The 15,880-nt window shown below is 44.8% G+C and overlaps 2 protein-coding genes across 8 annotated transcripts in view; one reads left to right on the plus strand and one right to left on the minus strand.

Moving 5' to 3' along the window:
• kdm2aa (lysine (K)-specific demethylase 2Aa) overlaps positions 1-13,177 on the minus strand; it is a 215,357-nt gene extending 202,180 nt beyond the window's left edge. For 3 of the 7 annotated variants that reach the window (XM_037254384.1, XM_037254353.1, XM_037254394.1), the window contains exons 1-2: positions 12,591-13,175; positions 12,008-12,146 (exon numbers count right to left, since the gene is read on the minus strand). In XM_037254384.1, coding sequence (XP_037110279.1) covers positions 12,008-12,146; positions 12,591-12,596 — 145 coding nt within the window. In that variant the 5' untranslated portion in view covers positions 12,597-13,175. Of the gene's footprint in view, positions 1-12,007; positions 12,147-12,590 lie in introns of all 7 variants that reach the window. The other 4 variants (XM_037254367.1, XM_037254360.1, XM_037254344.1 and 1 more) reach the window with 2 other exon arrangements.
• Positions 13,178-13,452: 275 nt separating this feature from the next.
• Positions 13,453-15,558, plus strand: LOC119124647. The gene is made up of 2 exons (XM_037254807.1): positions 13,453-14,677; positions 14,785-15,558. The coding sequence occupies exons 1-2, from the start codon at positions 13,814-13,816 to the stop codon at positions 15,109-15,111; spliced, it is 1,191 nt and encodes a 396-aa protein (XP_037110702.1). The 5' UTR covers positions 13,453-13,813; the 3' UTR covers positions 15,112-15,558.
• Positions 15,559-15,880: the final 322 nt, after the last annotated feature.

A 15,880-nucleotide genomic window follows, 5' to 3' on the forward strand; every position in this document is an offset into this window, starting at 1 on the left:
ATCCCTTGCTACATCGCGGTTCGTTTATTGCGGTTTCACTACATCTCGGATTTTTACATTATGAAACTTTGTGAATAACTTCACATATAAATCGCTCCTGCGTATAAATCGCCCCCCCACCCAAACTATGAAAAAAAACGCGATTTATAATCCGAAAAAACGGTATACAGTGCCTTGCGAAAGTATTCGGCCCCCTTGAACCTTTCAACATTTCGTGACATTTCAGGCTTCAAACATAAAGATATAAAAGTTTAATTTTTTGTCAAGAATCAACAACAAGTGGGACACAATCGTGAAGTGGAACAAAATTTATTGGATAATTTAAACTTTTTTAACAAATAAAAAACTGAAAAGTGGGGCGTGCAATATTATTCGGCCCCCTTGCGCTAATACTTTGTAGCGCCACCTTTTGCTGCAATTACAGCTGCAAGTCGCTTGGGGTATGTCCCTATCAGTTTTGTACATCGAGAGACTGGAATTCTTGCCCATTCTTCCTTGCAAAACAGCTCGAGCTCAGTGAGGTTGGATGGAGAGCGTTTGTGAACAGCAGTCTTCAGCTCTTTCCACAGATTCTCGATTGGATTCAGGTCTGGACTTTGACTTGGCTATTCTAACACCTGGATACGTCTATTTGTGAACCATTCCATTGTAGATTTGGCTTTATGTTTTGGATCATTGTCCTGTTGGAAGATAAATCTCCGTCACAGTCTCAGGTCTTTTGCAGACTCCAACAGGTTTTCTTCCAGAATGGTCCTGTATTTGGCTCCATCCATCTTCCCATCAATTTTAGCCATCTTCCCTGTCCCTGCTGAAGAAAAGCAGGCCCAAACCATGATGCTGCCACCACCATGTTTGACAGTGGGGATGGTGTGTTCAGGGTGATGAGCTGTGTTGCTTTTACGCCAAACATATCGTTTTGCATTGTGGCCAAAAAGTTCGATTTTGGTTTCATCTGACCAGAGCACCTCCTAACAGCTCAGTGGCCTAGTGGTAGAGTGTCCGCCCTGAGACTGGAAGGTTGTGGGTTCAAACCGGGTCATACCAAAGACTATAAAAATGGGACCCATTGCCTCCCTGCTTGGCACTCAGCATTAACTTAAGGGTTGGAATTGGGGGGTTAGATCACCAACTGATTCCCGAGCGCGGCACCGCTGCTGCTCACTGCTCCCCTCTCCCCCAGGGGATGGATTAAAATCACACGGGGATGGGTTAAATGCAGAGGACAAATTTCACCACACCCAGGTGTGTGTGTGACGATCATTGGGACTTTAATCTTTTAATCTTTAATCTTCTTCCACATGTTTGATATGTCTCCCAGGTGGCTTGTGGCAAACTTTAAACGAGACTTTTTATGGATATCTTTGAGAAATGGCTTTCTTCTTGCCACTCTTCCATAAAGGCCAGATTTGTGCAGTGCACGACTGATTGTTGTCCTATGGACAGACTCTCCCACCTCAGCTGTAGTTATCTGCAGTTCATCCAGAGCAGGGGTCACCAACTCCGGTCCTCAAGGGCGCCAATCCAGCCTGTTTTAGGTGCAGCCCTGCAACAACACACCTGATTCAAATGATCAGCTCATCAGCAAGCTCTATTAAGGCTGATAGCGATCCTGATTATTTGATTCAGGTGTGTTGCAGGGGGGATACATCTAAAACAGGCTGGATTGGCGCCCTTGAGGACCGGAGTTGGTGACCCCTGATCCAGAGTGATCATGGGCCTCTTGGCTGCATCTCTGATCAGTCTTCTCCTTGTTTGAGATGAAACTTTGGAGGGACGGCCGGGTCTTGGTAGATTTGCAGTGGTCTGATACTCCTTCCATTTCAATATAATTGCTTTGCACAGTGCTCCTTGAGATGTTTAAAGCTTGGGAAATCTTTTTGTATCCAAATCCGGCTTTAAACTTCTCCACAACAGTATCTCGGACCTGCCTGGTGTGTTCCTTTGTCTTCATGGTTCTCTCTGCGCTTTAAACAGAACCCTGAGACTATCAAAGAGCAGGTGCATTTATACGGAGACTTGATTACACACAGGTGCATTCTATTTATCATCATCAGTCATTTAGGACAACATTGGATCATTCAAAGATCCTCACTGAACTTCTGGAGTGAGTCTGCTGCACTGAAAGTAAAGGGGCCGAATAATATTGCACGGCCCACTTTTCAGTTTTTTATTTGTTAAAAAAGTTTGAATTGTCCAATAAATTTCATTCCACTTCACGATTGTGTCCCACTTGTTGTTGATTCTTGACAAAAAATTAAAATTTTATATCTTTATGTTTGAAGCCTGAAATGTGGCGAAATGTTGAAAGGTTCAAGGGGGCCGAATACTTTCGCAAGGCACTGTACTTCCGATTGAGCACTACAGTCAAGGAGAATCTTGCTCAAGTGCAGCAACAGACCGGATGACCAACCCTGAAACTCATCAATGAGGTGCCAACACGCTGGAACAGCACCTATGAAATGCTGAATAGGCTACATGAGGAAAACAGTGTGGGTATCTCTGGCCTTTTTAAAAACAGATTTGACTCCACTTACAGCTGATGAGTTCATCATCATAGGAGAAACACTTCTTGTGCTTGCTCCTTACCATTAAGCGACAGTGGAGTTGTCTAAAGAGAGGCGAGTGTCAGGGTCAAAGGTCATAACGATTACGAAAATACTATATCTTGTATACTAGTGTGTAATGCTTCAACCTTGCACACACAGGCAGCATGAACACCTGAAGCGTCGAGTCACAGACACTGCTTCCAAACTGGAGTCATTAAGTGTCTTGACCTTAGCAATGCTTCTAGACCCCAGATTTAAATCACTCTGGTTCCGCAGTTCCTCCAAGTGAAATGAGGCCATCAATAGACTGCGCTCGGAATGTGTCAATAATCAGAAGTACAAATGAGCCGCAGCCGGGACCGTCTTCACAACAGCTGTCTGCACCCACTTCAGGCATGCTATTCTGCATTATTTGTTTGTTGTTGTTTGGAAATCATGTACTGTAATTTTCGGACTATAAGTCGCGTTTTTTTTCATAGTTTGGGTGGGGGGGCGACTTATAATGAGGAGCGACTTATATGTGAATTTTTTGTGAAACCGCCATAAACGAACCGCGATGTAGCAAGGGATTACTGTAATTTGAATTTCAAGTGACGTCAGCAGCGCGGCGCGGCGGTTGTTTACAAAAAGGACAAAAATTGATCACGGGATGACGAAGACGACGAAGGCCGCCACGTACTACCGGCATCATTAGCGGCTTTGTTTCTAAGTGACACGGAGGACGAAGAGTTTGAAGGATTTAAGGATTTGGAGTGACACAGAAGGTTTGAAAAACTATTATGGCTTTTACGCACGCCCGGTCCTACTCTACGGAGCTCTCTTTCACCTCCGTGGATAGAAGTCGGGGGCCGGCGCTCGGCCGGGTGGCTGTCCGGGGACGGTGGATGGGGCTCGGTCATGGCTTTTACGCACGCCCGGTCCTATTCTATGGATCTATCTTCCACCTCCGTGGCTGGAAGTCCACGCCGCCACACGCCTGGAAGTTTGTTTTGTTAAATAAAGAGCCGTTTACCAAACCCACGTCTTTCCTTGTACTTTGTTAACACTACAATATACTTATATAGTAGATCTGTGGAATACCGACGAGGCTGACGTCAGGGCGCACGCGCGCGCGGCGTTGTTGACAAAGGACGAGGAATTTGATCGCTGGATTTAATGATTTAGAGTGCACAGATGGCTTGATAATACTATTGCTTATATAATAGTTATTTGATATATAATTTATATATCGTTATATGGGCCTGTGGAATATTTTGAAGTGCAAGCGCCGTCAGCGGCGCGCACGCATTGTTGACAAAGGACGATCGATGGATTTAATGAATTGGAGTGACACAGATGGTTTTATTAACGTGTTATTTATGTAGCGTATTTTCCGCACTAAAAGGCGCACCGGATTATAAGGCGCACCTTCAATGAACGGCCCATTTTAAAACTTTGTCCATATATAAGGCACACTGGATTATAAGGCGCATAAAATAGAAGCTATACTGCAACAAACTTAGACTTAGACTTAGACAAACTTTATTGTCATTTTGTCAACACTGGGTGTACACAAAACGAAATTTCGTTGCATACGGCTTTCAACAAAGTAGTGATATTGCGGCTGGTTAAAAAGTGACATTCTATATAAAAATATGAAATAAGATAAGTATAAAGTACAAAGTGCAGCAGTGATAAAGTATGTAAACAGTGCAGGAGAAAAAAACAGTATTTACAAGTGTGCAGAGGAATGCTAAGTTTGAATGTTCAACAGTCTGACGACAGCAGGGAAAAAACTATTGCAGAACCTGGTGGACCTGCAGCGGATGCTGCGAAACCTCTTCCCAGAGGGCAGCAGGGAGAACAGTCCATGGTGGGGGTGTGATGGGTCACTGATAATATTACGGGCTCGGGACACGCAGCGCTAGGATGACAAGTCCTGAATGGAGGGGAGAGGAGCCCCGATGATCCTCTCTGCTGTCCTCACCACTCTCCTCAGGTTCTTCCAATCGGAGGCGCTGCAACCTCCACACCACACTGAGAGACAGCTTGTCAGAATGCTCTCTATGGTGCTTCGGTAGAACGTCCTCATGATGGGTGGGGGCAGGTGGGCTCTCCTCATCCTCCGCAGGAAGTACAAGCGCTTCTGTGCCCTCTTGACCAGTGTTGTGGTGTTCACAGTCCAGGTGAGGTCGTCTGTGATGTGGACCCCCAGGAATTTAGTGCTGCTGACCACCTCCACAGCTGAGCTGTCGATGATCAGTGGAGCGTGGTGAGGCTGGTTCTTCCTGAAGTCGACGATGATCTCCTTCGTCTTCTCCACATTCAGGATCAGGCTATTGTCTCTGCACCAGCCCACCAACTGCTCCACCTCCTCTCTGTAGTCCAGGTCGTTGTTGTCACTGATGAGGCCCACCACCGTTGTGTCGTCTGCAAACTTCACGATGTGATTGGTGGTGAACCTGGGGGCGCAGTCGTGTGTCATCAGGGTGAACAGCAGGGGGCTCAGGACGCAGCCCTGAGGGGAGCCTGTGCTGAGGGTGATGACATCTGAGGTGTTCTGTCCGACCCGGACTGACTGAGGTCTGTTGGTGAGGAAGTCTAGCAGCCAGTTTCGAAGGGGGGTGCTGAAGCCCAGGTGTTCCAGTTTTTCCACCGGATGCTGTGGAATGATGGTGTTAAACGCTGAGCTGAAGTCCAGGAACAGCAACCGCACGTGGGTGTTCCTCTTCTCCAGGTGAGCCAGGCTCAGGTGAAGAACGGAGGAGATGGCATCCTTAGTAGAGCGGTTCTGCCGGTAGGCAAACTGGAACGGGTCGAATGTTGGGGGGAGTCTGGAGACAATGTGTTCTTTGAGCAGCCTTTCGAAGCACTTCATCATGATGGGAGTCAGTGCCACAGGTCTGTAGTCATTCAGTGAGGTGATTTGAGGTTTCTTCGGCACCGGAATGATGGAGGCAGCCTTGAAGCATACTGGCACTGTGGCTTGGCCCAGCGAGATGTTAAAAATGTCTGTGATGACACCAGCCAGCTGACCTGCACATTCCTTGAACACCCGCCCAGGTATGTTGTCGGGGCCTGGGGCCTTACGTGGGTTGACTCTTCTCAGAGTCTTCCACACGTCGGCTGAGTCAAGGCAGAGTGCCTCCTCTTCCTGAAGGGGAACAGATTTAACTGCAGGAGTGCTGTTTAGTGCCTCAGACCGCCCAAAGAAGTTATTTAGACCATTTAGGAAGTCAGCATCATCCTCACCCACCGGGGGGGAGGGTAAGTTGTAGTCCGTGATCGCCCGTATGCCTTGCCACATACTCCTGGTGTTATTGGCGTCGTGGAAAAAATCCTGAATTTTTCGACTGTGGCTTCGCTTCGCTAACCTGATGGCACGGTTCAAGTTGGCTCTCGCTGTCCTCAGTGCCTCCTTGTCGCCAGACTTGAAGGCTGAGTTCCGTGCTCGTAGCGTATGACGTACCTCCTCAGTCATCCAGGGTCGTTGGTTGGCTCGGGTGATGATGTTCTTAGTGGTGCTGACGTCCTCGGTGCATTTGTTGATGTAGGCTGACACAGTGTCATCAATGTCGATCTGATTGTCATATGTTGCTGCTGATTTGAACATGTCCCAGTCAGAGCACTCAAAGCAGTCCTGGAGTGCCTCCATGGCCCCCTCAGACCACACCCTCACCTGCTTCACTGTGGGTTTTGCTCTGATCAGCAGGGGCCTGTATGCAGGGATTAGCATAAAAGATAGGTTGTCTGAAGACCCGAGGTGGGGGCGGGGGGCTGCTCTGAATGCTTCCTTTATATTGGTGTAAACCAAGTCCAGAGTGTTCTCTCCCCGAGTTGGAAAATCCACGTGTTGGTAAAAATGAGGGAGAATAGTCTTCATGTTAGCCTGGTTGAAGTCCCCAGCAATGATGAAAACACCCTCTGTGTGCGTGGATTGCAGCTCACCGATTGTCCGATAGAGAACACTCATGGCCTCTTTAGTATTAGCGCTAGGAGGCACATACACAGCCGTGATGCTAACAACAGTAAACTCCCTGGGCAGGTAGAAGGGTCTGCAGTTAACAGTCAAAAGCTCGAGGTCCGAAGAGCAGAAGCTGGCGACAGATCTAGCATTTTTGCACCAATTGTTGTTGATGTAGACACACAGCCCACCTCCTCGGGATTTACCGCTTAGTTCGCTGTTTCTGTCGGCGCGGAATGTAGCGAGCCCCTCCAGGCTAACGGCGTTGTCCGGTATTGATGAGTTCAGCCATGTCTCCGTCAGGATGAGAGCGCAGCAGTTTCTAACCTCCCTCTTTGAGGAGAGTTCCAGTTGTAGATGGTCGATTTTATTGTCCAGTGAGCGTACGTTGGAGAGGAAGATGGATGGAAGCGGCGGTTTGTAGGGGTTAGCTTTTAGCTTAGCCGTTAGCCCACCTCGACAGCCGCGCTTCCGCCGCCGGTCACACCGCCTACGCTTACTCTTCCTCCGGCGTGTGCTGCCCGGCGAGCCCGCTGCATCGTGAGCTTCTGGGGCTAGTGCCCGAAGCACTCCGAGGCTACGTAAACAGACTAGGGTAGTTGTGGCTACGAGTCCGAAAACACTTGATGACCGTACCTCCAGCAGGCGCTGGCGATCATATACTAACCTACTGGATGGATAAACTAAACTTAGTGTTGTTTGTAGTGTCCTAGGCGACATATTTTGTGAAAATGCTCGTCGGTTGTCGAGAGCTGTAGCGGCCGCAGCCGACTGGGGCGCCGCCATCTTGAAAACTGAGGTTGACTAGGGTTGCGGTATGCATCCACTAGCCAATAACCAACGAGCCGAGCCCTCTGTAAACAATCGCGTTTCTCAAACGATCTCCTATAAAATGATCGGAACTGACTAAAGTTCGATCTAACGCATTGGTACTACTTACCTATGTTTCCCTTCCATATCGATCCGTAGATTTACTCGAAACATTAACAGCAGCCTATTTTCACATGAAATAGCCTGGTACGTATAGTAGCTATCGTTATAGCATTAGCCATCCGCAAAGTCCCACGAGCCTCAGCTCGCAATCTCCCATGAGCCTCAGCAAAGTGTAAACAATCGCGTTTCTCAAACGATCTCCTATAAAATGATCGGAACTGACTAAAGTTCGATCTAACGCATTGGTACTACTTACCTATGTTTCCCTTCCATATCGATCCGTAGATTTACTCGAAACATTAACAGAGCAGCCTATTTTGACATGAAATAGCCTGGTACGGAAAGCAGCTATCGTTATAGCATTAGTCATCGGCAAAGTCCCACGAGCCTCAGCTCGCAATCTCCCATGAGCCTCAGCAAAGTGTCAACAATCGCGTTTCTCAAACGATCTCCTATAAAATGATCGGAACTGACTAAAGTTCGATCTAACGCATTGGTACTACTTACCTATGTTTCCCTTCCATATCGATCCGTAGATTTACTCGAAACATTAACAGAGCAGCCTATTTTGACATGAAATAGCCTGGTACGTATAGCAGCTATCGTTATAGCATTAGCCATCCGCAAAGTCCCATGAGCCTCAGGTCGCAATCTCCCATGAGCCTCAGCAAAGTGTAAACAATCGCGTTTCTCAAACGATCTCCTATAAAATGATCGGAACTGACTAAAGTTCGATCTAACGCATTGGTACTACTTACCTATGTTTCCCTTCCATATCGATCCGTAGATTTACTCGAAACATTAACAGAGCAGCCTATTTTGACATGAAATAGCCTGGTACGTATCACAGCTATCGTTATAGCATTAGCCATCCGCAAAGTCCCATGAGCCTCAGCTCGCAATCTCCCATGAGCCTCAGCAAAGTGTAAACAATCGCGTTTCTCAAACGATCTCCTATAAAATGATCGGAACTGACTAAAGTTCGATCTAACGCATTGGTACTACTTACCTATGTTTCCCTTCCATATCGATCCGTAGATTTACTCGAAACATTAACAGAGCAGCCTATTTTGACATGAAATAGCCTGGTACGTATAGCAGCTATCGTTATAGCATTAGCCATCCGCAAAGTCCCACGAGCCTCAGCTCGCAATCTCCCATGAGCCTCAGCAAAGTGTAAACAATCGCGTTTCTCAAACGATCTCCTATAAAATGATCGGAACTGACTAAAGTTCGATCTAACACATTGGTACTGCTTACCTATGTTTCCCTTCCATATCAATCCGTAAATTTACTCGAAACATTAACGGAGCAGCCTATTTTGAAATGAAATAGCCTCGCGGGTACAACAGCTATTCGGTGACGCCCCCTGACTACAGTTGCCGTAATGTTGGGAAGCGATGCGACCTTGTAATTTACTAGTCGTACTAAAACGTACTGAAACATTTTGGCAGAGCACTGTGTACAACCAGTATGGATCAACAAATTCATCAATTGATCCATATATAAGGCGCACTGGACTATAAGGCGCACTGTCGGCTTTTGAGAAAATTTTAGGTTTTTAGATGCGCCTTATAGTCCGGAAAATACGGTAATAGTTTTTTGAATAACTCTGAATTTTACGTCAGGGCCGTTCTCAGCTCTTCGTTTGTGTTTATGTCACGTTAGCATACCTATCGTTTAGCCTGTTGTTGCTCGTTCATGACTGTTCTTGGTGTTGGATTTTGTCGAATAAATTGCCCCCCAAAATGCGACTTATACTCCGGAGCAACTTATATATGTTTTTTTTCACATTTTTGGGCATTTTATGGCTGATGCGACTTGTACTCTGGAGCGACTTATAGTCCGAAAATTACGGTACTAGATCTGTGGAATAACGACGAGGCTGACGTCAGGGCGCACGCGCGGCGTTGTTGACAAAGGACAAGGAATTTGATCGATGGATTTAATGATTTAGAGTGCACAGACGGTTTGATAATATATATTATTGCTTATATGATAGTTATTTGATATATAATTTATATATCGTTATATGGGCCTGTGGAATATTTTGAAGTGCAAGCGCCGTCAGCGGCGAGCACCCATTGTTGACAAAGGACGATCGATGGATTTAATGAATTGGAGTGACACAGATGGTTTTATAAACGTGTTATTTATGTAATAGTTTTTTTTTAATAACTCTGAATGTTACTTCAGGCCCGTTCTCAGCTCTTCGTTTGTGTTTATGTCACGTTAGCATACCTATCGTTTAGCCTGTTGTTGCTCGTTCATGTCTGTTCTTGGTGTTGGATTTTGTCGAATAGATTTCCCCCCAAAATGAGACTTATACTCCGGAGCGACTTATATATGTTTTTTTTCATGTTATTGTGCATTTTATGGCTAATGCGACCTATATTCCGGAGCGACTTTTCGTCCGAAAATTACGGTACTAAAATGCCAATTCATTGTTTTTCAGATAAACTTTGGCAATATCTGGACATTGAAGTGGTCAGACAAAGCAAAAGAGCCACAGCCGATGCCATCCAGGAGGTTCAAAGATACCTGGCAGAGGGCCATATTGCCAGGTCCCAGGATCCAATCAGATACTGGGACAATCAAAAGACCCATTACCCGTACCTTTTCCGGCTTGCGTTGCAATTTCTCTGCACTCCAGCCTCATCTGTGCCGTGTGAGTGGGTGTTTTCAATGGCTGGAGAAATTGTGCTCAAAAAGCGCAACAGGCTCAATTTCAAGATGTTGGAAAAACGTATTGTTTTGAATATCAATTTGTAAAAAACAAATCGCAGTGCACAAGCATGGAAAAAAAAGCCACGATGTAGTGAAGCCTCGATAAACGAAACGCGAAGTAGCGAGGGATCACTGTATAAACTATATATCAAATAGCTATAATATAAACAACAATTTTATCAAACCATCTGTGTCACTCCAAATCATTAAATCCATCGATCGAATTCTTCGTCCTTTATGTAAACACCGCCACGTGTGCATCGCGCCGCTGACGTCGTCAGTTGCAGTTCAAATTAGTGAGTAATCCCTCGCTACATCGCGGTTCGTTTATCGCGGTTTCACTACATGGCGGATTTTTGAATTTTGAAAATTTGTGAATCATTTCACATATAAGTCGCTCCTGAGTATAAGTCGCCGCCCCACCCAAACTATAAAAAAAACGCGACTTATACTCCGAAAAATACGGTACTTAAATTATAATAATGTATATACTAGGTCATCAAATCAGTGTCAGTTGTCTGTCAACGAGGTTGCCTGTAGGGATTTTTAAGGTCCAGCAGGTGTCAGCACTCACTGACACAGTATCGACACAGTATCAGTAAAGTTTGGCAATGTGTTGAAATGCTTCATGACGCCTCATCTACCCATCACTACTGAGTTTACAGCTACAAGAGGAACCTACACATGCGATCGAAACAACAAGACAACAAAGAAAACAAGGATTACACCACTGACCCTTGCCGCCTGGAATGTTCGCACACTTCTTGACAGAGACAAGTCAGAGGAACCCCAGAGTCGCTCAGCGCTCATTGCAAGTGAACTCGCCATGTATAACATCGACATTCCTGCACTCAGCAAAACCAGACTGGCAGGAATGGGAGAACTTTGTGAAAGAGGTGCAGGATATATCTTCCTTTGGAGTGGACGTGGACCAGAAGAGAGAAGAGAGGCAGGAGTAGGCTTTGCAGTCAAGTCAGCGTTGGTTGTGTGAATGATCGCCTTATGACGTTGAGACTCCCCCTTTCTTATGAACAGAAGCACACCACCACCATTGTCAGCGTCTATGCCCCCACCATGACCAACCCAGAGGAGACCAAAGACACGTTTTATGAAGACTTGAACACTGTCATCTGCACTGTTCCTCACGCAGACAAACGTATCATTCTTGATGATTTTAACGCGAGAGTAGGTCATGATAGCGTCCCCTGGGAAAGCGTGATCAGGAAGCATGGAGTCGGCAACAGCAACAGCCTACTACCTCCCCAGACCTGCATAGAGCATGGCCTCCTGATCACCAATAGTCTTTAAACCTCCTTACCCACAACAGAACATCATGGATGCATCCCCTATCAAAGCACTGACATCTTATGGACTGAGTCATCGTAAGGAAGCGGGACAGGCAAGACGTATGAGTCACGAAGACCATGTGTGTCGCTGAGTGCTGGACAGACCACCGCCTCCTAGTCTCCAAACTCAAACTTCACATCCAGCACAAAAGACGGCCGCAGGGTGTGAGCGCGCCAAAACGCTTCCTGCACCCTGGTGTTTTTCCCTTGCGCGTGGCCTGCTGCTGCGCCTCCTGTGCTTGTCCTCAGCATTTTGCTCACATGCATGCTCCGTTCCATCAGCGTGTATTTAAACGACGTTCTCCCGTCATTTACAAACTCGCAAAATAGTGAAGCCGCAACAGGCAGAGCGGTGAGAGATCACTGTACACATACACACATATTGTATTGCACAGGAACAATTTGAGATGTGAATGGAGAGAGCAGACTATGTTAACTTGATGAGTGTTTGTGTAAAAATATTGAATGATTAAACTTAAGCAGGTACAAGCCTCAAACTGAAATGTTTCTACCTTTTCCTTGCATTCGAATTATACGATCAGAGTTGAATCTCTGGCTGGAAACCTTCTCCTCAAGATTAAACATTCTCCTTCCATCAATTTCTTCATCTGAGATTACATCCTCTTGGTAACGCCGCCGGGTACCAGACCGCTGAAGAGACAAATAAATATTGGTTAGATTGGTTAGACCTCACGCTACGGCCCATGTTGCTGTTTTGGAAGATGAGTGTGAGGACTGATTGTGTTTGACGGACGGACAGACGAATGGAAGGAGAAGACTGAAAAATAAATGTGTGACAAAGAGAGAGAGAGAGAGAGAGAGAGAGAGAGAGAGAGAGAGAGAGAGAGAGAGAGAGAGAGAGAGAGAGATACTTTATTGATCCCAGGTGGAATTCAGTTTTCCAGCAGCATTTAGAATGAGTACTACTTGTAAAATAGTTATGAGTTTCTGTGCATATGCTGATAGCTCACGCTGCGATAGTTATCCAGGCATAATATCTACAACGAAATGGCACGTCCAAAAAACGCCCCCATTTTTCAATTATGCTGTTGGGAAGTTCGCAGCGCATAAAATTTAATACTTGGATATTCTTACCCCCATGTTTTCACGAGGTGTTTTCGATATCGTCGTTTACTTCTGCTGCTGCTTAACGTATTACAGTATTTTTCTTTTTCGTCTGCTTCTCGTCTACTTCTTCTCGGCGTTTTCTTCTTCTCGTCTTCTTCTTCTCGTCTCTTTCTTCTCTTCTTCTTCTTCTCCTCCTCTTTTTCTTCTTCGTCTACTTCTTCTCTCTGAGGCCCCGTTCAAATTCTCGCACTTAAACTCTACGCCCGTCAGTGAAGTGCACTACATGTTTTAGCACATCGTGTCAAGCGTGCGAAAACCGCGGAACTTAGACACGCGGTACGTCAACAAAAACTGACACACTAGGCTCGGAGGAGGAAACGTTGACAAGCTCCAGTCCGCGTGGTGATCGGCGCCACGGAGGAGCGGAGGCATGATAGTTTGCTGACCGGCTCGTCAGTTTGCCTCGGCACCTCCTCTGCTGGCATTCCAGCCCTCTTTTTCCTAAATAAAGACTCCGTGTTGCACATGGTTGTCCTGCCTCGCTCGTGACTTCCACAGGGTCCACGAACGGGCGTTATCGTGATCACCTAATGTGATTTTACCTTCATATTTGAGGAGAATTTTCGCTGGGCACAGGGAGCAGCTAGCATAAAATAGATCATCGCCCGGGCATGGTCTTCGTGTCCCAGATTTCTTTTTTCCTGGACAGACCATAAAAATCCGGGACAGGTGGCAATAATAACCCACAGTGCATGTGGATCGATTGTATCTGTACGGAAGAGGATTAGGGCCAGTGAAGAAAAAAAAAACGAAGGGTGACAGGATTCTGACTTTTTTTCTCAGAATTCTGACTTTATTCTCAGAATTCTGACTTTAAAGAATTCGTCGGTAAAACACCGCGACTCGCGGCATAAACTATGCCTTGCTGATTGTGACCGGCTGCAATATCATTGCACCTTAAATTTAACTCAATACACTGATCACACTGTTGTTTAAGAGTGTTGATTCTACGTGCCACAATTCAAGGTTACATCATTTGAAGTATAATCATGCACACACGCACGTCTTTATTTACTCACTGGATGAGACTTGTTTAGTGATGTTACACCTGACATCGTACCAGGAGTATTAGTATTAAAAACAACTTTATACAATAAGCATACTGTCATAAAGTCATGTTTTCAAAATGCCCACTGTTTTGTTTGACAAATTGTAATTGTTTTTACTTTGTTGTGCAGATAAAGTGACTGATGGAGGGTGCAACTCAACCAGTGCCTGAAAAGCCGGATTTGGATGACTTAATCAAGCTATGCTTTAGACTTGCATTCAGCAACAAGGAAATACTTGCAGTTTTAGCACATAATGCTCAGACGATTATAAGTATTCGGACTCTGAAGAGAACTTGTAAAAGACTTGGTCTGTTCCGAAGAAAGAATCAGTCGGACCTGGGAGATGTGTTGGCTTTTGTCCAGCATGAAATCCTGACTTGTGGCCAGATGCAAGGTTATCGCTGGCTTCATCTACGTGCGATTCAAAAAGGATTTGTTGTCTCACAAGATACAATAAGACATATTATAAAATTGGTTGACCCGGTCGGCGTGGAATTAAGAAGAGCACGACGCCTTAGAAGACGCCAGTACAGCTGCAGAGGCCCAAATGCTCTTTGGCACATGGATGGCTATGATAAATTAAAACCCTATGGGATTTGCATCCATGGTTGTATTGATGGGTTTAGCCGGTATGTGTTATGGGCAGAGGCCTATACCACAAACAATGATCCCAAGGTGATTGCAAGTTATTTTATCAAAACAGTTTCGCGCATTGGTGGATGTCCAGAGAGGATCCGTGCAGACAGGGGCACAGAAAATGGTTGTGTTGAACAGATGCAATTGTGTTTGCGACAAAACCACTCTGACAATTTTGCTGGGGAGAAAAGTTTTCTTTACGGGAGAAGTACTGCCAATCAGCGCATTGAAGGGTGGTGGTCCATCCTTCGCAAACAGAGCGCACAGTTCTGGATTAATTTATTTCAAACTCTTCAGGAGGATGGTCACTACACAGGAGATTTTCTGGATAAAAGTCTTATCCAGTTCTGCTTTCTTAATCTTGTGCAGGTAAAATATTTTGTCTCTCCCATCATGTTTTTGAAGTTGAAATGAATAAATTGAGTAGTAAAAAATAACAATGTACTTAAATACTTAACTATGCTGCTCTTGTGCAGGATGAGCTGGATGAAGTTGTGAACACATGGAACTCGCACAAAATAAGACCAAGGTCGAACGGTGATACAGCTTCAGGCCGGCCAGTCGTCATGTATTCATTCCCTGCCATGCACAGTGCCGAGGATCGACTGAAACCCACTGGAATGCAAGATATCACTGCGTGTATGGAAGAGTGCACTCCAAAATGCCAGTTTCCTTGCGATGAAACTGTATTTGAACTGTGTTGTCTGCTAATGGAGGAAAATGAATGGCACGCTCCATCAGATCCATTGCATGCAAGTGACTTGTATCATATGTTGAGAGAGGAATTACTGAAGATTGTTTGACAAGCGTATTGATGTAATACATATAAACTCCTCAGAAAATAATTTAATCAGTAGTCTGTATACTCAGTTACTATGTTTTTTTAGTCTTACAATGCCTTCTTGACCTTTAAATATTCCTTAATGACCCAAATTTTCCAGAATAATTCATTGCAAAATTGAATTTTTTTTAACTATGTTTACCTGATCTATGGTTATTCTTTTCCATTTGTGACTAACAAAAACAAAGATGTTACATTTTGCTTGAAATGTCCTGAACTTGACTGCTTAAATATGTATTAAGTATTAATGTATTACTTGTATATTAGAAATTGTGTCTTTTCATAGAAGGCATCTGTACAACATAATACTTTATTTTTATATACCAACATTCAGGTGCAGTCAGGAAATACATAGTGGATGAAGAGTGAGTTTATTGAATGCAATAAAATATTACTACTCTTCATTACAGAAGCATTCACTTAATACGATGTAGCTGCTGAAAACAACCATCCAATGGTTATGCATAACATCTTGGGTCATTTTAATAAAGCCCTAGAACTTTTATATAACTGGAACATAATGCCAAATGCAAGCTGTTTCTATAAAATTCTAAAAACAGTGAAGGAACGAATACAAAGTTTGTTTCTATTTGACCAATAAGAACAGTGAACAAAATATGTTGTGTTGATGCAACTTACAACGGATAATTAACGGAGTTATGGTTATTGACAGAATTAAACAATATCCATGACCCAGATATTGCTTTCGAGAACGGCATTGAATTCTGATC

The sequence above is a fragment of the Syngnathus acus genome, chromosome 1, assembly GCF_901709675.1.
Source record: "Syngnathus acus chromosome 1, fSynAcu1.2, whole genome shotgun sequence".
NCBI lineage: Eukaryota > Metazoa > Chordata > Actinopteri > Syngnathiformes > Syngnathidae > Syngnathus > Syngnathus acus.